The sequence below is a fragment of the Colletotrichum higginsianum genome, chromosome 5 (genome assembly GCF_001672515.1).
Source record: "Colletotrichum higginsianum IMI 349063 chromosome 5, whole genome shotgun sequence".
In the NCBI taxonomy this organism is placed as follows: Eukaryota; Fungi; Ascomycota; class Sordariomycetes; order Glomerellales; family Glomerellaceae; genus Colletotrichum; species Colletotrichum higginsianum.
Genome location: NC_030958.1, coordinates 339,734 through 361,589, shown reverse-complemented (window position 1 = coordinate 361,589; position 21,856 = coordinate 339,734). Strand labels below are relative to the sequence as shown.

General features: G+C 56.2%; 9 protein-coding genes across 9 annotated transcripts; 3 read left to right on the top strand and 6 right to left on the bottom strand.

The window, feature by feature from the left end:
• Positions 1–312: 312 nt before the first annotated feature.
• CH63R_07043 (Serine hydrolase) lies at positions 313–1,245 on the top strand (the record flags this gene model as incomplete). Its single annotated transcript, XM_018302018.1, has 2 exons — positions 313–400; positions 521–1,245. 2 exons carry the CDS (start codon positions 313–315, stop codon positions 1,243–1,245), a joined length of 813 nt encoding a protein of 270 aa, XP_018156796.1.
• Positions 1,246–1,478: 233 nt separating this feature from the next.
• Positions 1,479–3,132, bottom strand: CH63R_07042 (PCI domain-containing protein; the record flags this gene model as incomplete). Its single annotated transcript, XM_018302017.1, has 4 exons — positions 1,479–2,096; positions 2,159–2,878; positions 2,940–2,996; positions 3,049–3,132. The coding sequence occupies 4 exons, from the start codon at positions 3,130–3,132 to the stop codon at positions 1,479–1,481; spliced, it is 1,479 nt and encodes a 492-aa protein (XP_018156795.1).
• Positions 3,133–4,216: 1,084 nt separating this feature from the next.
• On the bottom strand, positions 4,217–4,727 carry CH63R_07041 (uncharacterized protein; the record flags this gene model as incomplete). Its single annotated transcript, XM_018302016.1, has 2 exons — positions 4,217–4,346; positions 4,411–4,727. 2 exons carry the CDS (start codon positions 4,725–4,727, stop codon positions 4,217–4,219), a joined length of 447 nt encoding a protein of 148 aa, XP_018156794.1.
• Positions 4,728–6,021: 1,294 nt separating this feature from the next.
• CH63R_07040 (Glycosyl transferase) lies at positions 6,022–7,179 on the bottom strand (the record flags this gene model as incomplete). Its single annotated transcript, XM_018302015.1, has 1 exon — positions 6,022–7,179. One exon carries the CDS (start codon positions 7,177–7,179, stop codon positions 6,022–6,024), a length of 1,158 nt encoding a protein of 385 aa, XP_018156793.1.
• Positions 7,180–9,422: 2,243 nt separating this feature from the next.
• Positions 9,423–10,634, top strand: CH63R_07039 (Flavin containing amine; the record flags this gene model as incomplete). Its single annotated transcript, XM_018302014.1, has 1 exon — positions 9,423–10,634. One exon carries the CDS (start codon positions 9,423–9,425, stop codon positions 10,632–10,634), a length of 1,212 nt encoding a protein of 403 aa, XP_018156792.1.
• Positions 10,635–11,152: 518 nt separating this feature from the next.
• CH63R_07038 (uncharacterized protein) lies at positions 11,153–12,634 on the top strand (the record flags this gene model as incomplete). The annotated part of the gene is made up of 2 exons (XM_018302013.1): positions 11,153–11,395; positions 11,426–12,634. 2 exons carry the CDS (start codon positions 11,153–11,155, stop codon positions 12,632–12,634), a joined length of 1,452 nt encoding a protein of 483 aa, XP_018156791.1.
• A 751-nt stretch (positions 12,635–13,385) lies between these two features.
• On the bottom strand, positions 13,386–14,873 carry CH63R_07037 (F-box domain-containing protein; the record flags this gene model as incomplete). Its single annotated transcript, XM_018302012.1, has 1 exon — positions 13,386–14,873. One exon carries the CDS (start codon positions 14,871–14,873, stop codon positions 13,386–13,388), a length of 1,488 nt encoding a protein of 495 aa, XP_018156790.1.
• An 881-nt stretch (positions 14,874–15,754) lies between these two features.
• On the bottom strand, positions 15,755–17,479 carry CH63R_07036 (uroporphyrin-III; the record flags this gene model as incomplete). Its single annotated transcript, XM_018302011.1, has 1 exon — positions 15,755–17,479. The coding sequence occupies one exon, from the start codon at positions 17,477–17,479 to the stop codon at positions 15,755–15,757; it is 1,725 nt and encodes a 574-aa protein (XP_018156789.1).
• Positions 17,480–18,433: 954 nt separating this feature from the next.
• On the bottom strand, positions 18,434–20,923 carry CH63R_07035 (37s ribosomal protein rsm22; the record flags this gene model as incomplete). The annotated part of the gene is made up of 1 exon (XM_018302010.1): positions 18,434–20,923. The coding sequence occupies one exon, from the start codon at positions 20,921–20,923 to the stop codon at positions 18,434–18,436; it is 2,490 nt and encodes an 829-aa protein (XP_018156788.1).
• Positions 20,924–21,856: the final 933 nt, after the last annotated feature.

The following is a 21,856-nucleotide window of genomic DNA, read 5'->3' as shown; positions in this document are numbered from 1 at the left end:
TTTCGGCGGGCTCCTTAACGCCGCATCCCGTTGGCCCCTTGGTTTCGGCGAAGAGTGAATGTGGATTCCGCCCGATCGCCGGAATCCACTCCTCTCTCACACTCGACACTTCTAACCTTACTTTCACGCCCTTTCATTGACAACATAAGATACTAAATCACACACACACACACACACACACACATTCACATGAGACTCGCGCTTTTCGTTCGAAAAAACATAGAATCTTCTTCTGCTGCAGGATTCCGCTCGGCCCCCAAAGGATTCAAGTCTCGACCCCAATTCCGTCGTCACATCCTCGTCACCCGCACAATGTCAACGGCCAACGGCTCGGCGCCGAACGGCGCGGCGGCGAAGAAGCCCAACGGGAAGCAGGAGATCAAGATCCTCATGCTTCATGGTAAGATAAGCGCTCCGTTCCCCTGCCTCCATCTAATCCCTCCTTCGACTGGTGGGGGGGGCTCACATGACACAATCGCTTCCGATCCCATGAAAACAAATCTCACTAACACTCGGGAAGGATACACCCAATCGGGCCCCCTCTTCCGCTCAAAGACCCGCGCCCTCGAGAAGCTCATCGCAAAGTCCCTGGGCCCCTTCAACATCGCCCCCACGCTCACCTACCCCACGGGCCCCTCCAAGCTCTCTCCGCGCGACATCCCCGGCTTCGTCCCGGACGAGTCGGGCGGGGACCAGGACCAGGACATCGACGCCTGGTCCTGGTGGCGTAAGGACGAGGCCTCGGGCTCCTACCGCTTCCTCGCCGAGGGGGTCTCCGCCGTCGCTGACGCCGTCCGCGAGGCCGGCGGCGATGTCGACGGCGTGCTGGGCTTCAGCCAGGGCGGCGCCTTCGCCGCCCTGCTGGCCGCCATGCTCGAGACGCCGCACCGTGACGAGGCGAAAATCCCCGAGGACCTGCGGTCCGCGGTGCGCGCGCTGCGGGAGGCCAACGGCGGCCGGCCGTTCAAGTTCGCCGTCATCTACTCGGGCTTCTTCGCGCCGCCCGACGAGCTGCGGTGGGCCTACGAGCCCCGGATCACGACGCCCACGCTGCACTTCCTCGGCAGCCTCGACACCGTCGTAGAGGAGTCGCGGAGCCGGGGGTTGGTCGACAGGTGCGAGGACCCGTTGGTGGTCGTCCACCCCGGCGGCCACTACGTGCCCATCACCAAGGAGTGGGCGATGCCGCTGATCGGCTTCATCAAGAAGATCGCCGATGAGGAGAAGGCGAAGAGCAACATCTAAGAAGCACATACGGCACGGCATATTATGAGTAGACGATCCAGACAAATCCGGTATAGACAGTGAGAGACTTTATAGAGCACAGGTTCATCAAAGAATAGACCGAAGCATGTTTTGCACCACCCCCAGTCTGGTTCATTGCCCTTCGTCCGAGGTAGTGAGTGTTCTACAATTACACGCCGTATTCCGTGCCTTGACCCCGGCAAACCGTTAAACCGTTAAACCATCGTCTACGTCTAATGCGCCTTGGTAGCCTTTCCCTTACCCGACTTGGAGGCGCCAGGCTGGATGTTGGCCATCATCTCCTCCTTTGTAATGAGATGATCGATGCGCTCCAAGTGGCCCAACAAGCTCTTCATGTTGGAGCTCCACTCGTTCAGAATGTCGTCCGCGTCTCTGGGCTTCGCAAAGCTCACGATGCGCGCAGGGCGGTCGATCTTGGCGTAGATCGTCTTCGACGTGACCAGCTCGCTGATGTACTTCTCTGTCTCGTCCTCGGTGAGATCCAGCAGCTGGGTGAGGCGCTGGGTCTGGATACGGGTGTAGTACTTGGCGACAACGCGCACGTTGTGCTCGATGACTCTCTTGCGCAGGTCCAACCAGCGTTGGTGGGCCTTCTCGTCATCGGACTGGCCGGTCTGGGCATCGAACACGTCGGTCTCGCAGAGGTGGGGGCCGAACGTCTTTGCGACCTCGGGCCAGCGCATGAGCTCGTGGACGGTGAAGAGCTTGAGAAGATCGGCCTCCTGGGAGACTTGGCTAATTCTGGAATCCTTCTGGATTCTGTGGAGCAGGTCGTGCTGCTCGTTGTCGTGCGGCGCAAGGATGACAAAGTAGATGATGCGTTGAAGGACCTGGAAAAGAATCAAGTCAGCGGGTGCACCTATCACGGACGGACGTCGCGGCAAATGCTTACGGGGTGGAGCTTCTTGGGGTCTTCCTCAACCGCCTCGGTGTCGAGGACCTGGCGGTAGTGCTTGCAGACGTCGAGGTACTTGTCATCATGCTTCGCAAGGATGATTTGCTGCTCGTAGTACCGGAGCTTAAGGTCGGTTGTGTCGTCCTCCTTCTCCTCGGGCACCTCCTCGCCTCTCGCCCTCTTCTTCTCACGCTCCTTCTTCTCCTTCTCCAGCTGCTCGGGAGTCTTCTTCGGCTTTCGCGACAGGTAGCGGGTGCTGATCTTTCGGCTCAGGATGCTGGCCTGGGTCCAGTCACCGACCTCGATACAGAGAGCGACTTGTGCCAGAATGAACTCGGTCTTCTCCCGGCGGTCCATAGAACCGAACGTCTCCACCTGCAGCTCGCACAGAATATCCGTTGCCGCCTTCAGGTCGCCTTGCTCCTTCTTGATGTCGGAAAGGGTCTTGGTGATACGCGCGCGCTCGACTTCGACAAAGATTTTGCCTTCGGTGACTGTCCGCAGCGTCTCGATGACGGACAGCTTCGTTTCGAGGTTCGGGGTCGAGTCGAGGAAGCCCATCACCGCCTGGACCATCTTCGTGATAGCCTGCTTGAGCTGGCCATGCTTCTTCGAGAGGATCAGGACCTGCTCGTTCATCAAGCTCCAGTCGCCAGCATCCTTGGTGATGTTCACAATGGCGATGAGTATACGCGATGTCGACGCAAGATCTGAGGACTGCGGTCCGTTAGCACATTGCGCTGGCATCTGGGGAAGGGAGGGGCAGGTGGAAGGTTACCTGGCGGGTCTGCTTCTCTAGGACGCTGAGCTTCTCAATGGCGGCCGAGATATCGCTCTGATTCGTGTTAGCAAGAAATCCGCGAGCTCCAAAGGAGCATTATGCCAACCTTGGCAAGCTTCTCAGCCTCCGGGATCTGCTTGTCCGTCTCCTTCGAGAAGTCCTTCTCGGGCTTCAAGGCGCCGTCCGACATGCTGGGCAGTTATTGAGGCTTGTAATCGCTCGGGGCGGGTTTTGTGTATTCGATCCGTGCAATCGTGGAGGCGCTGGTGTTGTGGTTTAGGACGTTGTGATTGTGAATGCGAGGCTTGGGCGATGGTTGTTTGGTCAGAGGCTCCCGCAGCTACGCAACTGCTCGTGCCTACCTCACCCTTGGCCACCTTCCCATGCTCAGGTTCCCGGATTAGGTAAGGCGGGGCACACTCAGCGGAAGGACGTACCTTTTCCCGGCCGCCGGAGCTGCCCCTGCAGGTTTCGGGTCCGTGCACATTCCATACTCTCTTGCTTACCTCTTTCTTCGCTGCTGTGGTCTGCCGTTTCGAAGAGCTATGGCAGCCAAAGGAGTTTGAGTGGCTCCTCAGGTGTGTTGTTTCTGTTCAAGAAAAGTTGAGTGATTCATTGACAGTTATGCTGGTTTTATTGTCATTGAGGCTTCTTCACCGTCACCTCGTTCCTCCACTCTGTCTCGGTAGTTTTCCTTCTCTTGTGAACCAGTTTATCAAAGTCGCAAGCCAGCTTTTCCTCTAGTCCCTCTTTTGCTATCAATAATCAAGTAGTTTCTCTGTTTGCGGCTATATCCATTCCACCTGATCCAGAGCCTCTGCTTCCAGTTGATTGTTGCCCGAAGAAGTTCAAAGTCCACAAACCAAGAGTTGTCAGACTTCACACACACCAAGTAGGAGAAGACTCACACACTCACAAGTCCAGATTCTTAGCAGCATTTCTCTAGTATTACAGGCCAGCCGGAATTAATGGACGTATAAAACACCTCATCAGTCACCGACCAATACAGCGAATGTAAGTGAGAATCCTCGATGGTATCATCGTTTGCAAAAAGAATTATACCAGCTCGTTACGCTGACGTCTAAGCCTTGTAAAAACAGGCAACCGAGTGGACACTGAGTGGCTTTGGGAGACTATAATACAATGTGCCAATGTCAAGGGACATGTGTTTCCAGGATACTTCACCAATAGCGGCGGTAGCGTGTTTGAAGCTGTTTTTGTTCTATTCTACACTAAGCTGTACAGAGATCATCCGACCGAAACAAAAAAATCCTTTAAGGGTTGACGGGAGGGGGGTTGTTGTCGATGACAATGGTCGTAGGGTAAACCTGGTTGCAGAGAAGGTCTCCGAGACCGCCGGCGTGGCAGTACGTGAATACGTCGCCCTCGCCCCAGTAGCCGACCCTATAAAACCCCATGTTAATGATACTCAAAAGTGAAATACGGCTCATTTGACGGGAAAACGTACGCAAGGCCGAGCTCATGGTAGATGCGGAGAGCGAACTCGGTCTCTGTGCCCTGGCGGATAGTGAAGCGATACTTGGAGTCGCCGCAGGTGATGACGTCGGAAGGAACGCCGGTGCTACCCTGGCAAGCCAGATCCGTGGCGTCGTCGCCCGAGAGAAGGAAGCTAACGTTGGTCACGGTGCCGTTCTGCTGCTTGCGGACGGAGAGGTCGGCGATGTCAATGTTCTCCGACGGACGGGGCGCGTCCTCTTGGGGGGCGGGCGCGGCAATGGCAGAGGCGCCGAAAAGGGCGGCGACGGTAGCGAGAGTGAACTTCATTTTAATAAAATAATTTGACTTGAGGCTGGTGATATTCGAGTTGTATGTTGTGCTGAATTGTGCTCGGCGGTTGAGTAGTTCTGGAGCGACGACTACAGCTACTTGGAAGAAGACCGACGGTCCTTTATAGGAAGTCTAGCATGCGGACGATGGGCTGTTGACTGCCGAATATCCATCACCGCCAAGTAGGAGTCGGCCCAGTCGGGCAAATGAGGGTGGTGATTGCGACGTCACCGGCACTCGGCGAGGGAACCATTCTGTGGGGAATGCCTGTCCGGGCAGTACATAGTACCCAGAATAGCCTTGATACTCCAGGTTCCGCAGAGAAGCCCAGGGGTGGCAGCGAGCGAGCAAGCTAACGAACTCGACGGGAGAGCCGGGTCAGCTGCTTCCACCTACCAAGGATCCGACTAGGGGCTGGCCAGAAATAGAAGACGAGATGGACCGTCTCGGTGTGCATCTCAAATACGGTTCATTCGTGGGTTTGCTCCACCAAGCAGGTTCGCCCTGCAATGTTTGATAAGCAGGGCGTAGCGGCAACCTGGGGCGGCTGCAGACGACATTGATGGTCTCTTTCGACACTGAATGACGATGGCTATGGAGTTCGGGCAGAACAGACTGCAACGTACCAGTTGCGCTGCGCTGGCGGTTGCATCGGGCCGCCAAGAACATGTGTGGGTTGGCGATGATCTTCTCGTATTCCCGCTGCCAGGCTTTTGATGTCTGTTTCCCACCGCTGTGGAGATGAGGGCCACATGTTGCATTATAGCCGTTGCTGACCCCCTAAACTACCCGGCTAACTAACTCCCTCTTGCATGGGATGCTACTGCATTACCAGCTTCTAGGCCTTTCTGGACAACAATTTTTGCCTTTTTTGTAGACTCAATACCCAAGATTGAGCTGTGATGTGACATGTGAGCCAATGACAACTACCCTTGCTGATTAGTGTTCGTTCCCGGTTGTACAGCTTAACTCACAAAGCGATTCGCCTTGGCGGTCATCACAAGACAAAGTTCAAGAGCGGCTCTCATCGAGTCGACTCTAGCAAGATGTGGACAGAATCCGGGCTTCCAAATTTCGAGCTTCAATAACGATTTGACTTTCCAGGTTACGGAATTGCCGAAATCAACTCAACCTGAAGTTGCCATCATATTGCTAAGCACACGACACCTGGACAAGATGCTGAACACAACACAATACACGCATGCATAAATCCAAAATCTAGTAATTGCCATCGGCACTAATTATTAACCCGCATTTATGTACATGGAACGAGAACTTGAATTGCCAGCATTCACCGCTCCTTGTCTTCGATCGTCACCAGCCCTCTATGATACATGTCTCTTACAACCGGGTAGGTAGCGTACGCAAAATTGCTCTGTCTTCTCAAAACATATGCCGGTGTGATTTCGGTGACGTTTTCCACGGGGTTGAGGCTCCAGTCTGGAGTAAAGCTATGAATCAGGTACGATGCAGAAAAGTCCCGGGCCCAGCTTGGGCGATCGCCCTTGTAAGATGGCAGAGGCTGTCCTGGCACGTGCTTCTCCAAAGGGGACGCTGTCTCGTTGTGAAGACCGAAGAGCCCGCGAGCGTCGTCAAAGGTCCAGCCTATGGGGGAAAACGCCTCCCGGTCCATGATGAGCATCTCGCCGGGTTCCGGAACGAGGCTGTGCGCCACGGTTGTGAGGGCGCCGTTGCTGTGCGTGGTCCAACCGCCGTCGTAGACCTCGTGCATCGAGTGCATCCACAACTTGGCCATCTTACTGCCCTTTTTGGACATGAACGAGCCGCTGTTCAGGTTGTTGTCCAGCTGCCGGCCGCCGATGGCGTTGAACCCGCTCTTGCGCAGCACGGCAATGTCCCGCAGGGGCTGTATGTCGAAGTCGATGTACACGCCGCCGAAGTCGTGAACCGCCTTGACCCTGGCAAAGTCCGAGATGTGCTCGATAAAGGTGAATTCGACGCCGTGCTTGGTGGTGCTGGGCATCTCCACATGGTTGACCCTCACCCCGGGGATCGATAGAACGCGCATGGCCCATTTGCTCACGACGCCTTCTCGCGCGCGGACAATCGCGGATTCGCCGGCGTTCGTGTGGAGGTAGATGGTGTGCGGTTTCCAATAGTACCATGCCGAGTACACGGAAAGGTATTGTTCGAACGTGAAGAGAATATCGCCGCTGGTGTCTTTCATAGACCAGATATAGTGTACCTGGTTCGGGATATCGTCCTCGACCTTGAGCTTACCCCCCACCCTGTTCCTAAAGTGTCTGGACGCAGAAGCAATGTAAGGGTTAGACGAAGATGTTGAAAGCCCGACGAGTAGAACAACGCTGAGTACGACTGCGGTAATGATGACTTTGAACTGAAGCCGCGGGTTCCGCTGTCCCATGCTCCACTTGGGTCGGCTGAGTACGGTCGAGAAAGGAACAGGGAGGCTTGGGTTGGAAACCATTGTTGGTGAGACTATGATGCCACGGTGCACAGCTTCTCTGGTAAGAAAACAAAATTGGATCGTAGGCGTGCCGAAGGGCGCAGCCGTCTTTATACGCCGGCGGGACTTTCCTAACTGAGTTTTTGGATGGCGGTGGGATATAACTTAGTGAGTTGACGCAACTATCCTAGTTTCATCATTCGCAGACAAGGTTCGGACAGCTGTTGAGTTCGTCAGATCGTCAGAGCCGAAGTCACCGATCGTACAAGGGTCATACTTGCTTGCAGTGGTGAATTGTACATTCCCAATCTACTGGTTCAGTGGCTCCATCCACGTTTACTTTTGATTAGGTTCGTTTTCGCTTGCCAATAAATTGCAGAAGTGGACCTCTGGATATCGCGGAGCTCCCAACTTGGTTTGACTGAAACCGTGAGCTGAACCTAGATATCGGCATTCTACCTGTATTCTTTTCAAAAGACATCATAAGTAGCACTGAAATCCTATAGTTTTCACTGCTGTACGATTAAAGCCATGTTACCTAGCTATCTAATCAATTAGCACGTCATCTGGGCATGACCATGTACACCAATGGAACGGGGGTATCGGAAAGTGCTGCACTGCCGTGCTCAAGGTTTCCAAGTTGCTTCAACTTGCCGATCGATCAGCTCCTTGTAGATACTGCCCCGGCCCGGTATGCAGATCAGCCGCGAAAATTGCTACAGTGCGGAAGAAGGCTCTAAAGCGTACACCACCACAGCATTTCCAGATTTGAGCCCCAGTCAGCAATGTTGTGATGTGTTATCCTCAGTGACCTCGAGGTCGGCAACGCCTGTTATCAGGCGAAACCCGCTGATTGAGCTTTAGGACAACACGCACATTTCCCAAGTCGACAGGAATTCCAAGACCACACCCGGGCATTCTCGCTGAGGCCAAATCACTTCAACGATCCATAGTATGATAGAGTTATCGCACAGTTTGACACACCGATAGGTTCTGACCAAAAGCGTTCTGGGGGAAACGCTTCCGATCCGAGAAACCAGAAAATCCGAAACTCTGTTCATCCAAGATACCCATAACAGGAACCCATATGACTACCCAAGGGCATTCTTATCTCCAGTCCGGACCCGTTACAGCCGCCACTTAGAATGATAATGGCGAGAGGCTGCAACTCTCCATAAGGCTATGCTCTCGGGTGTATGTCCATTCCAGGGTGATGTGGATAGCATATCAGCATACCTGCTAAGTAAAGCGCTTTGGAGACTTAGGTCAGCACTCTTCTGACGAGTCACGCAATAACATTTTATTCAAAAAATGAACTTCCATTTCTCTAAAGTCGGGGAGGGTGTTCAGCTTTATTTGTGGTCAGTATGGATGTACGGCTGTGTCAAAGTTGGAGTCTACCTCCACTGTTTCGCGGAATATCGCCCTCAACCCACAATGGCCACTCAAAAATATGCGCCCTACGGATTTCACGCCTTACTATGCGATGCGACTCGTGTAGACTCTCGGGTGCCGAGGGAACCGATAGATTCACCGGATGACTCCTTCCTATTATTTCAGCCCTAACGGCCAGTGTCTTTGGATTCTTTCCTTGGCCCCTGTAGCAACTGTGAACAGTCTTGGCTTGCATCTGGTTCCAGACAATTGATGGGCTCTGGACTAGACGAGGGCAAGCATCGCGCGGGCTCCGTTGTTATCCAACCTCCCGCAGTCTCAAGAACATGCCAGGCATGGATATTTCTCAAATATCGAGACTATATTAAGGTGTGTCTCAGTTCGGCCGGCCTTCTTGCTGTTGTGGACGGCCTATTCACTCACAGTGAAGGCAGTTTAAGATCTCAGCGCAGAGTGCTCAATACCCAACAATCAACCTTTACTATCCAATCACCCCGATTCAATTCGTCAGAACTAGATATCATGGCTGAAGTGGTCTCAAACTCGGCTCGGTCCCGCGAAGGGTTTGCTTGGAACCCCGAAGATGGATTCACCTACGGTAGACGCAGCTCCTCTCCCGAGAACACTCTCCGCTTTCCACGAATTAACACCGATCTTTGCGCGCTGCAGGTCTTCGGACTCCAGCGGTGGTCCCATCAACACCAGAGGACGCGCTATCCTCACATTAAGACGTCGTCGTCATTGGAGCTGGCTTCGCCGGACTCACAGCCGCACGCGACCTCGCCCTGGCCGGGAAGTCCGTCCTTCTCGTCGAAGCCCGCGACCGCATTGGCGGCCGATCCTGGACAGCCTACGGCGGAAAGGGGGAGATGTTGGAGATGGGCGGCACCTGGGTGCATTGGCAGCAGCCGCACATCTTCAGCGAGCTCCAAAGGTATGGGCTCGATGACTTTCTGGAGACGCAGGCGTTTCCGCAGGGATGTGCCGCATTCTCCAAGTGCAACGTCGCGGACAAGCTCATGGTGCAGAGCCCGGAAGAAGCGACGGAGATGTCTGCTACGACTGAGAGGCTCATGGCGCAGTTCCTCGACGTGGACGGGTACGGCGGACGAACCGTCATCCCTTTTCCTTTCAACATCCCAAACAGCGTTCGTGATAGCCCGTCATATCGCGAAATCGACCGTTTGAGTGTTGCAGACCGTGTCAAAGAGCTGAAGGATCTCACGGACGAGGAGAAGGCGATCCTCAGAGAGCATGCCGCTTCATTTTACGGAACGCCTCCCGATCAGACTTCCTTCTCGGAAGTGATCCACACGTACGCTCTCTGCAACTTCCAGCCTCACATGATTGAGGAGGCAACCGTGAAGTACAAACTGTCGAAAGGCATCTCGGCTTTGGCCCTCGCCATACTAGAGGACTATAGGGGTGACAGGCTCTTATCGTCTCCGGTCAAGTCTATTACCCAAACGAATGCGGCTTACGGCGCCTGCGTAACCCTCGAAACCGGCAAGAAATACCGCTCCAAGACAATCATCACAACCATCCCGATCAACGTCATCTCATCCATACAATTCGACCCTCCTCTATCGCCTCTACGGAGCGCTGCGTTCTCGGATGGCGTTACAGCTGCCAAGATCGACAAGATCATGATGACGACGTCAAGAAACCTCAACAGCGGATTCAGAATCTCCTGTGAAGGCGGCGACATGCCGTTCACCAGCGGATTCGGCGACATACTCCCCAACGGCGACCCGCTCCTCACTTTTCTGTGTCGGCCGGGCGTTGGTTTCGATTTCGATGAGAGCAAGATCCGCCTTGCCGGGACATTGCATCCGGATGGGTTGGACATTACGGCCGCCTTCGCCCACTTGTGGTCTCAGGATCCGTTTGCGCAAGGTGTAATGCCCGTCCGAAAAGCCGGGTTTATCGGACAGTACGACGACGAGGTGCGGAGACCCCATGGAAAAGTGTACTTTTGCGGTTCGGATTTTGCGGACGGATGGCGTGGGTTCCTCTCAGGTGCCTTTGAGAGTTCCTATCGCGTGACTCGGGAAATATTGATGTACCTCAAAGACCAGTAGGCTCTCTTCTTTGAGTTGCAGCAGTTAGATCAACGGATTTCATACTCTAGATGGTGAACTTCGTTATCGTTCCTCGACCAAACTGCGTAGCAGTGCAGGCTCTGTAATGAAGATAACCCTGCTTACCTTAGAAAAGGCACGTCTTGATAAAAGGTAGTTTTAAGGTGAATATTTAGTAGCCCATCCCTTCTGGTAGATGTTCCGGTCAGACAGGCGAGATGGGTTGCTGTCCTGAAAGGCACTGCAAGGTCGCTGAACCTCTGCGTCTTGGCAGTTTAGGATAGGAAAGCAAAGCAAAGCATAGTCAAAGCAAACGAGAGGTAAGTATTGGAGTGCAAAGTTATGTAGGTGTGACCAAGTGTGTCTCTTGATGGCTTACCTCCTGTAGTGGAAGGTCCTTTTGAAGTATGGTGATGTTTTCCATAGGCACGTATGCCAACACGTGCAGACAGTTCCTGACTGCTACGCTCTCAAGTGACTTATAGGAAAGGATGGATCTTCTTGATTGTGACATATCCATGCTTGAAATAAGCTATTCTACTCGGCTCAGGTCTCTATTGAACCCGTCTGATCCTCACTTCTTCGACTACTGGATAGGAAAACGTTGGCAGAGCGATGAGTTCTTGACCTCGGCCACTTTCCTCCAACGGCCAGTCACCGATCCGGACGAGACTTTCAAAGTCTGCGAAAAGGGCTGGAATTGCAGCGCCGAGATCAACTTTGTCGGCCCTGCTTACAAGTGTCAAGAGCTTGCTCGTGGGGTTGGCGCAACACCAAGGGTTCTACAATAGCAATCTGGCAATGCACGCCTCCCGTTTGATTTCGGTCTGCTTGCGCCGAAGGGCAATCACACTTGGATCGCCTCTGCGACTCTTGGGGAGTACCACGACCCGCAGCTGAAGGACGTTGAGCCCGGCGGAATACCAACGTTCGATCCCCCATTTCCGAAAAACTTGGGCGCCTTTCGGACGGAACCTGTGATATGGGTAGGGTACGCCGAGCTCGTCAACACGTCCATCCCGCCATATCTAGGGGAACGCGGTCGGGGGTTCAACGCCGAAGCATGGAGGCCAAACGCCTTCGCTTGCGAACACTACGAGGCCAGATATACCGCCGAGCTACGATACAGAGACGGCGTCCAGCTTCATGCGATCAAGTCTCGCCAGTTGCTCGACCCCATTGTGAACACGACCTTCCAAGGCCACATCCCGGCAGTCGACGGGACCGAGGACAACACAACCGCAACACCAGAGGAAAATTACGTCCTGCCCAGAGACACCTTGAAGTACCGGAAAACAGCAGCTTACCATAGCTTGGGGCTATTCCTACGTAACATGATTAACGGCACTATATCCGAACCGAACACGAACGCCAGCTCATTCGTGATCCAAACCGGCCTTATAGACCAGAGGTTGTACAACGCCCGGCCCAACATGGTAAGCCAGTTGGAAAAGTACTACGAGACTCTTGTCTTGTCGATGCTTGTCAAGCCACGCTTCCTGCCTGTCGTGTGGGCCTCCAAACCGGACGAGCAGACCGGCATCCGGGACAGCGGTTTGGGACCCAAGGAGGACTACATGTACCCGTGTCAGAGGGAGCGCGCGGCCATCAAGTTCTACTATCGGTCGCGGATCCTCTTCAGCGTGTATTGCGTGGCGATATTTTTCACGATTCTGGGGCTGACAGCAGGCGCACTTGCATTGCGCAAGAACGACGGCGTGCCGCGTAACACTGACTTTTCCAGCATTGTCGCGGCAACCCGAGGATCCCATCTCGGCAAAGTGCCCTGGGATGGGGTCGATGGTGATTCGGGCGGCATCCCGGAAGAAGTAATGTCTATGAAGATGGGGTATGGGCGTCTGAGGACTGCAGAGTGCAACGTTGGCTATCAGGAAGAAGGTGACGACAGAACGGACAGCCCGAAACCCATGCCTAGGAGCCCAGATTTCGGTTTCGGCTTCGAAGGGAATCTAGATCAGACTTGTGGATCGAAAGCTTGATTCATACCGCAGGGCACGCTGGGCATTATACAAATGCTAAGCAAGCCTCTCAGTGAATTTCTGTTCCTTTACAGGCAGGTTCTGGAGTGACGAACCACCCCCCCCCCCCACATTGATCGTGGGACATCTTGTAATGCATACTTTCGGGAAGAGATTGCCCAAAGTTTCTGGGTCTGAAAGACGAGATATGAATAACGAAAGCCACCATGATGACTAATGATGGCCTCTGTGTGGGCTTAGCATTTGCATGAGCTGCTTGCAGTCCACCGGCAACCTAAATGGATCACTATTTTACCGCCTTCAGATGCTCTCTTATAAGATTCTGTCGTAGTCGTAGTCTTTCGTCAGTGTCAGTCTCTGGCTGCGTGGCCGGCGGCATAAGGAGGATTGTCAGATTACCCCTCCCAAAACTGACCTCGAGGCTGCAAACCGGATAGAAATCTGGAAGAAAAGAAAAACCACTTTGCTTGGCTGCTGGGAGGGTTTATCTGTTCCCCTAAGATTTCTCAAAGAATTGGTGGATAAAGTGCAATCACTTCCACTGTCTACCTCGCACTCCATCCGAATGTTGGTCGTAGTTGACAGCATGCTACCAGTTGCTCAAATATCAAATAGCGGCGATCTGAATACCGGCCCCAATTCACTCGCAAAGACTACAATGGTTGCCGTTCTGTGGAAAACTGTCCCTAAAGCCTACTATTGCTGCAACGTCTTCCATATTCATCGGCCATGCGCTTGGGAGCCGCACGCACTAAACTAACGGCAGCATGTCCTTTTCCACAGCCGGACAACGGAACGCATAATCGAAATCAACCGGTCTGCCGTCGCAGACAAAACTCACTGACCTGTGATCCACGAGATACGGGTTGAAGCACAGGCGTATCCTCCGCAGCATCGCGACCCTCTCCCCCGAGCGGAGCCGGTCCAGCACCTCCTGGACGTGAGGTATTACCTCCTCTCTACACCCATGAAGCTCGAGGCACTCGAGGCTAGGAGGGAGGTGGTCGATGAGACGAGGCGTCTTGTCGAACTCGGACCATTGTTCGTGCGTGAGGTCCCCGTCGGGCATCCTCCACATGTCCGTGAAGCCCAGAAAGGCCTCCATGCCGATGCGCAGGCTCTTCAGCGAGGCCATCTCTTTCAGGGACGTGCCGATGAAGAAGCCCTCCCGCTTGGCGTACCAGTCCGCCCCCCGCCAGCGGTCCTGGTAGTCGATGTGCAGGTGCTGGAGAGTGTCGCTCTGCGTCGACAAGGCCTGAGCGAGTTCCGGCAGCTTGATCTGCATGTCGGAGAAGGTGCTGTCTCCGGGAGTCCAATGGAACGACTTGAGTCCCTTGCAGGCACGGATGAGGCTTCGCAGCCCTTCTATCGTGACGTTGGCGTCGAGCAGACTCAGGTGCTGGACGTTGGAGCAGCCGGGCGGGTTGGCCTCCTCGTCGAACAGGTGGCCGTTCGGGCCGCTGTTGGACAGGCAGGCGCACGTGAAGGACTCCAACCGCGGCAGCTGCATGAACTCCTTGCCGATGTTGAAGAAATGGAACAGGCTCTTGGGGCTTTCGGGCTCGCCAAAGTACTCCCGCAGGCCGTCGAGCAAGGGGCGGCCCGCTCCCGGGGCCGGCCCGATGGCGGGGGGAGACGTAGCGCGGTTCGCGGCGGCGGCCCTGATGAGGCGGGGCAGCAGCCGGGGCGACAGCGGGGTCCCGAGCTTGAGCGATTCGACCCTCGGGCACGCGAGCAGCAGAAGGCCGACCTGCTGCTCGACCAGCCCGTCGGCCAGGCCCTGGAGCCACTCCTTTCTGACGGCCTCCCAGTCGTCGATGTGGTCGGACAGGCCGGAAGCGTCGATCAGATCGGTGTAGACGGCCATCTCGTCGCTGCTGGGCCCGAGCGGTCTCTTGTTGGCGGGGGCGAGCCGGTAGATGAGGCTCGTGGAGACGTGAATGATGCTGATGCGCCGGACGTTGTGCGCGAGCTCGGGCTTCGCGATGGTGATGTGGCGGAGGAAGTCGAGGTTGCGGCTGCGCTTCCGGGCGTGCTCGCTCATGTTCTTGGAGGTGGCATTCTCGTAGGTGTGGACTGACATGGGTGAGGCGACTCGGTAGAGGTGCTTGCATGTTCGCAGGACCGCGGGGATTGACTCATGATGCGAGGAGACCAGTTGTTGAAGGATCTGAGTCTGGATCTCGATGGGCAGCCCGATGAACGATGGTGCTTGAGGTATGTGATTGCCGTCTGTCATTTTTGGAGTATATAGTTGACAGGAGACAGGAGCGAGTTGAATTGTCGATAGCTCGTCGAGAGTTGTTTGAAGAAGAGTTGCATGCGTCGAGATGAGAGTGGTGGTTGGAGGGGTTATGCATGCACGCAACCAACTAACAACTAGCGTCTGGGCCCGGCGTCTGCTTCAAACAAACGGCAGCCAACAACAGGCTTGTTGGATTGGGGGACTGATTCTTGTTCTCTTAGAGTGAGATGTGACTAAATGATCTGCAGAATGACAAGCTGAGATCCTACTCCGATGGCAACTGGAAATAAAAACATTGAGTCATTTTTTGGGGCCGGCCAGGCTCTGCTCGACAACTTCTCTAGCATAATTGTCATGAAATCCTTGTTGGGTCTCGTTGTCGCATCACCCGTTTGCAGGTTCTTGGAACTTGATGCCTCAAGGCTTTGAAGAGGGGGCCGTGATTATGTGAGGAGCTCGGTGGACCAAATCCCATCAACATTCAAGCACTGGACGAGGTCAGCAACATTGTAGATTTAACGAGCAACGCAAACCATCGAGTTCTGCCACCTCCCAGGAGTGAACAGGAGGCTTGTCGCCAAAGTGACTCTGATTCAGAATTGTACTTGGCCGACAAGTTCAAATTGTGAACCCATTCCCGAGCCTGCACACGGTGAGAGATACAAAGTATTGTGCGAATGGAAAGTACACACATCAGGCCACTGTATAACCGTATCAAATCCCGCCATCGACGTGTCTGTATGTTTTGAAGAATTGGAGAGGGAAAAAAAACAACGGTATCCTGCGCCTTGCAATGCTGCTCCTGTATCTAGACCATGCACCAGTAATTCACTCTCCTCCCACCCCCCCCATTCATTACTCGCATCAAACACGCATCACGACAGCCCGGGGAGCTCCTCGAAATCGAACCCCTTGAACCCGTCCTCGACGACCCACGTCCGCCCCTTCTCGCTCTCATACAACGCCTCGCACGCCCGGCCGACGACGAGAAGCCCCGGCGGCCTGCTCCCCTCGGCCTCGATCGCCTCGGCCACGTACTCCAACGTCGTCCTGATGACCCTTTGATCGGGACAGCTGGCCCTCTCGATGACGGCGCACGGCGTGTTCCGCGGCCACAACGCCCTCTTCGGCTTCGTCGTCGTTGTTGTCGTCTCGCCTTCCGTCGTCTCCGTCGTCGCCGTCTCCTCCTCCGTCTCAAGACGACACGTCAACTCCCTCACCAGCCCCGTGATCCGGTGCAGCGCCATCAAAAACACCACCGTCCGGCTGGCCACGAACTCGGGCGGCGCGGGCGGCTTCCCCTTCTTGCCCGTGCCCGTGCAGACGAGGACCTGGTCCGCGACGTCCCGCTGCGTCGGCGGGATCCCCGCGAACAGCGGCGCGCTCAGCGACGACGTGATGCCCGGCAGCACCGTCACGCGGTCGCCGAACCCGTGCTCGCGGAAGTACGCCACCTCCTCGCCGCCGCGGCCGTAGATGAACGGGTCCCCCTGCTTCAGCCGCAGCACCGTCTTGCCCTCCCGCGCGCCCGCCAGCGCCAGCTCGTGGAGCTCCTCCTGCGCCTGGTCCGCGTTGCCGGGGAACTTGCGCGCGATCCGCACGGGCGTGCGCCGCGGGATGAGGTCCAGCACGCCCGCCGGCACGAGCTTGTCCGCGAGGATCAGGTCCGCCGTCTGGATCGCCTTGTGCGTCGCGCGCGTCAGGAGGTCCGGGTGTCCCGGCCCGCTGCCGGCAAGGATGATCCTCCCTTGCTGTTGCTGGCTACCGGCGGCGGCGGCGAGACCGGCGACGGGCGGCGGTCTCGCTGCGGCCTCCTCGGACGACGACGACGTCGTCGTGCCGGCGTACGACTTCAGGACGGACTCGACGTCGTCGTCGTTGATGGCGGCAAGGCGCTTCAGGGGCCAGTACTCGCAGACCTGGCTCAGCCACCTCATGCGCCTGTTCTTGGCGGCGTCGAGGTCGGCGTCGGTGACGAGCTTGTTGAAGGACGCGGCCTGGTCGAGCGAGTCGTCGACGTCGGCGTCGTCGGGCTGCGCCGACGAGCGGTCCTCGGCCTGGATGCGCCGGCGCACGTCGCCCAGCCGCGCGCAGGCGGCGCCGAGGTCCGTCGGCAGCGCGGCGGCGACCTCGCGGCGGATGCGGGAGGCGAGCTTGCAGCCCCTCCCGTTGGTCGTGACGCCGATCTGCAAAGGGCCGTCGGTGTGCGTCGACAGCAGCGAGAAGGAGCACAGCTGCGGCGCGTCGACGACGTTGACGGGGATGCGGTTCCGGCGGCACAGGGCCGAGATGTGGGCGGCGAGGGGGTCGCGGGGCCCCGAGGTGACGAAGACGGCGTCGACGACGTTGTCGACGTCGTCGCGGCCGAGGGTGAAGAGGTCCGAGTCCTCAAAGGCCTTCCTGTGCCACACCACCTCGCCGGCGTCGACGCGCTTCTGCAGGCCGTAGTGCAGGTCCGTCGTGTCCGGGGCGAGGAGGATGGCGGCGGCGCCGGCTGCGAGGGACTGTGTGCAGCGGGCGGCGGCGAGGGGATTTGTGCCGATGATGAGGTGGGTGTTGCCCTTGCAGTTGAGGGCTGTGAGGAGGGATGTTGTCGCCATGCTGGAGGGACGTGGGAGGGAGACAAGACTCGAGAGTCTTTTTTCCCCTGTTGTCTCCAAGTTGTGCCAGTGAATGGCGCTGAAGAAGAAGATGCAGATGTTCTTCAAGTCGTGTAAGAACGGAACCCCTGTCTCTCTCTCTCTCTCTCTCTCTCAGTGAGATGCTCGTCTTAGTGGGGGTGAGTTGCGAGTGAGAGTGAGGGTGAAAGTGAAAGTGAGACCACCACGAACAGCTGGAGCAAGATGAGTGCAAGGAGTCAGGATCAGGAGAGAACTCTCATAAATCTGTCATTAGGAAGGCGAAAAAAAGGAGATGAAGCATTGATATCGTCGGCCACTTCCCCATGTTTTTTGACACAGCGGGAACTCTCTCTCACATTCACTCAACTCACTCCACTGATTGGTAAAGTCACAAGTCACCATTCATTGCCCCCCCGAAAACGGACGGGCCCAATCATGCGGCGGGCAAAAAAAGCGTTGGCCAAATTTTCATTCGCTGGCGATGACACCATCCCGATAGCCGTCCCTTGTCCTTATCGGCCTTCCCTGGCCCTCCCGGCCAATCAACGGCTTCCCGTACCGACTCCCGCGGAGCCGTCACCGGAGATCCTTTGACGGGCCTCCCCCCCCGTGCACGCCCGCCCATCCGGTATACACACACCATTTCTTAGCGTCTGGCATATCAGATAAGCTTGCATTGAACAACTGGGCGCCACTTGGACTATTTTGACTACGAGATCTCGGAAGTGTCAAATCAATGGGTTGTGGTATTGTAACATAATCTGCTGTTTTGACTTTGCCCTTGAGTCCTTTTTTTTTTCGGTGTTGGTACACTGCGATGTGGCCCCCCCCTCCTATCCCAATCCTCCCAAGCTCTAATTGTTGTCGTACCGGTATTGTTACAATCCTCACCGTCAAGTATTCTGTACATGATTATTGTTCTTACATCTCAACTCAAATGTATCCCCCTCGCTCCTCGTCCTCCTTGGCCAGCTTCCTTAACGTCTCCTGGCGGTACGACTTCCGGCTTGTCTTCCTCCTCGGCGAGATCCGCTCCTCCGGCCTGCCCACGACGCCCGTCTCGTCGATGCCGACGTTGACGAACTTCTTCTTCTTAGTCAGCGCCGCCTTGGCCCGCTGCGCCCTGACGCCGCCGTCGTCCAGGGCCTCGGGTCGGCCCAGCCGCACGTTGCGGTGGTTCCGCGTCTTCGCACCCAGAGCCCACAGGTCGCCCCACTTGGCCTTGCGCGCGTCGTGGTACGCCTGCTTGCTGAAGCTCTTGGGCACCGTCCAGCGCTCGAGCTGCGCGTTGGGCGTGCACACGTCGAGCGTCACGTGCCCGCGCCGCTTGATAGGCGGCAGGATCTGTCGGGGCAGGGAGAGCATGTCAGGCGCCGTCTCGGACTTCTCGAACCCTTCGAACGCGCGCGCAGTGGCCTGCTCGCCGGCGAGGGGGCCCTCCTTCGCGGCGACGCCGCGCTGGATGGCGACGTAGCTGAAGAGCACGTCGTCGTGGTTGCGCTGCGTCGCGCCCATGATCTTCTGCAGGAACGGCGGCCGGATGAAGCGCTGGCTAAAGTGGCAAAAGTCCTTGCGCCCCGTGCTCTTTCCGGGGGTGTGGTACATCGGGCACCCGCGGTGGTTCGTGCAGGGCGCGATGATCATGCCGGGCTCCTTGATCCTCTCGAAGCCGGGGTTTCTCTCTTCGCCGGACATGGCGTTTTCTCCGCCCGGCGGGATCAGGAACTCGCTGAGCAGGCGCTCGCGGACGTCGGCCACCGCTTCGAAGCCGCGGGGCTGCCCCTTCTCCAGGACGATCAGGACTCCGCCCTCGGGGTTCAGCAGCGACCAGATCTTGTTCAGGATCGCGTTGCGTCTGTGGCCCTCCTTCACGGGGAGAAGTAGGTGGGAGGCGATGATGACATCGAACATCTTGCGTGGTTGCGGAACCTCGTTGGCGTCCAGTTGCAAGTGCGCGGTGTCGACCGAGTGGACGTAGTCAGGCAGACGCGGCAGGATACTTGTGTTGTGCAAAAACTTGGACACGCGGCTCCTCAGCTTGTCGGCACCAATGACCACGGACTGCTTTCCCGGGGGGTTCTTGTTCTCGACTTCGCCGCGGGACCGCATCGCCTCCCACTCGGCGCGCGTGATATCCTGCCAGGCCAGGAGACCGGCGCCACCGGCACCAACATCGAGGAACCGAGGGCCGCCGGGCTTTTCAAACAGCTTCCGAAGCCAGTCAGTGCCTAGGCGCTTGCGTACCTCTACCAGAGTGCCCATTGAAGATGCGTAGGCGGGGGGCAGGAACGACGAAACAAAGGCGTCGGCCTCGATTTCCGACATCTTGTGCTGCCACGCGGCCATGCCAAGGGGCTGTTGTTCCAAGCCCATCTTTGAAGCGGGCGTGGCGGGTGAGTAGGGCAGGCCAGGTCCTCCGAATGCCTTCTCGGCGGCCTCCTTGACATGCTTGATGTCCGTCCTGTCGAGTATTGTCGAGACTGGCGAGACGTATCCGACGTGCGGCAGGCTCACAGTGCTCGGATTCGTCGAGAAGTGACCCTCCCTCGTGAACGGATGCAAACGGCCGGCGCGCATCGACGTCTGTTGTTCCGCAATGCCATCCTCGCCTTCGTCCAGCTCCTCTTCGTCCTCCTCTTCCTCGAACTCGCGTTCCTCGTCGCGCAGCTCTTCTTCCTCGAGATGGTTCCGCACAGACTCTTCAACGGCGCGGGAATTTTCCTCAAAGTCTTTTTGCAGCTTCATGAGGGCGTCGTATTCTCTCTTGTTCCTCGCCACAATGTTGATGTATTTGCCGTCGCCTTCGGGTACACCTTCATCCGTCGCTGCGGCGTCTGGAGCTTCTTCTTCTTCAGGGGCTTCGGTCTCGGTAGACGCTGCCTCATCATCGCTCGGCGCCCGGACCGTTTTCTTGGAGACATACTGCACCTCTTGCAGTGTGCCACCCTCCGTCTCTCGGAAGAGAGTCGGCCCCCCAGACCCGTCTCGTCGCGGTTTGGCAGAATGTTTGTCGTTCAAGTACTGCATCCCGACATCGTCCGGCGTCGTTTCTCTCAGCGGCGGCCCGTACCATCGCTCGTATAGGCTATACTCCTCCTCGGTGAGGTAGCCCTTGGGCAAGGTATCCCGGAATCGTTGTTTCGCCTCCCGCACTGTTTTCTCGACCTTCGCGTTGCGAGCGAGCCCTTCTGTTTCGTCTCTAGCCGGTTCGGTATCCTTCAAACGTCGCGGTGTTGTCGAGAATGCTCTGCGAGTAGTCGGCTTCTTTAGTGATCCAAGTGTCGCTGGGCTACTCTGCTGCGCAAAGCTCGATCGGGCTGCTAGGCCGGCAGGAGAAGCACCTGCGAGAACCTTCCCCGTCAAGCTCGTCAAACGAGCTCGACAGCTTGGACAGGCGTTTCGAATACCGCCTGCGGTCAACATGATTGAGTTTTTTGCGTGAAGTGGCGACACAAGTTGGGAATGGTAAGAGTGCGAGCTTCGACTTTTCGCAGCTGTCGCATCGAAATTTGGGTAGCTCAGGACGAGATGCCCCACCTGTTGCAAATGATAGCTTACCGATTGGTTGGACTGGCACTAAAAGGTGGGGATGACTGTGGCGTTTCCGGGATTGGTACCTTAGGCGCACCGGGCTATGGTAGAGTCTGTGGCTGGAGAGCGGCGGCAGACTGCCGTGTGAAGTGGGCCTCGGCGCCGGTGTCGCCGGAATTGCCGGTTGATATGTCCGATTTGGTTTCCTTCCAAGTCAGTCATGGCTCGTCGCCATTGGTTCTCGAACTATTAGTGACATGAGAGCCCTTGCATTCCCTTTTTTGTCTCAGCCAAAAGAAAAATAGAGCATCCCAAAGGTAAGCTTAGCCAACTGAGGGAACCTTTCCTGTCCGATAGCCTATTGGATCAGCAGCACTGACCTGTACTATTCTCCCGCTATCCGCCCAGGTTAAACAACTTCAGCGTCAGTACGATTCTTTGCCTCCAGCTTCCAACTCTAGCGGCTACTATCGCAATGTTGAGCCCGTAGCCGCCCCTGTCAATCTCCACAAAATTGTGGACGAGTAACTCGTCTGTCTGCGTCAGCTGCTCATCTTTATCATTGCGCCAATATTGTCATTCGCTAGGCGGGTGATCATCAGAGGAACAATAGGCACATACGGTTATGCGATGGTAGTTTGGCGAAGGATTCGTAAACGATTGACTATCTACGAGCATCTGCAGATGAGACCCACCACTGCAAGGATTTAGGTGGAAGATTTGTGTACATTGGTATCAAAGGCGAGAGAGTAAGACAGTAACATGGCATTCATGATTCTCACCTCGGCAGAAAAATAGCAGTATGTATCTTTATTAGTCGGACGG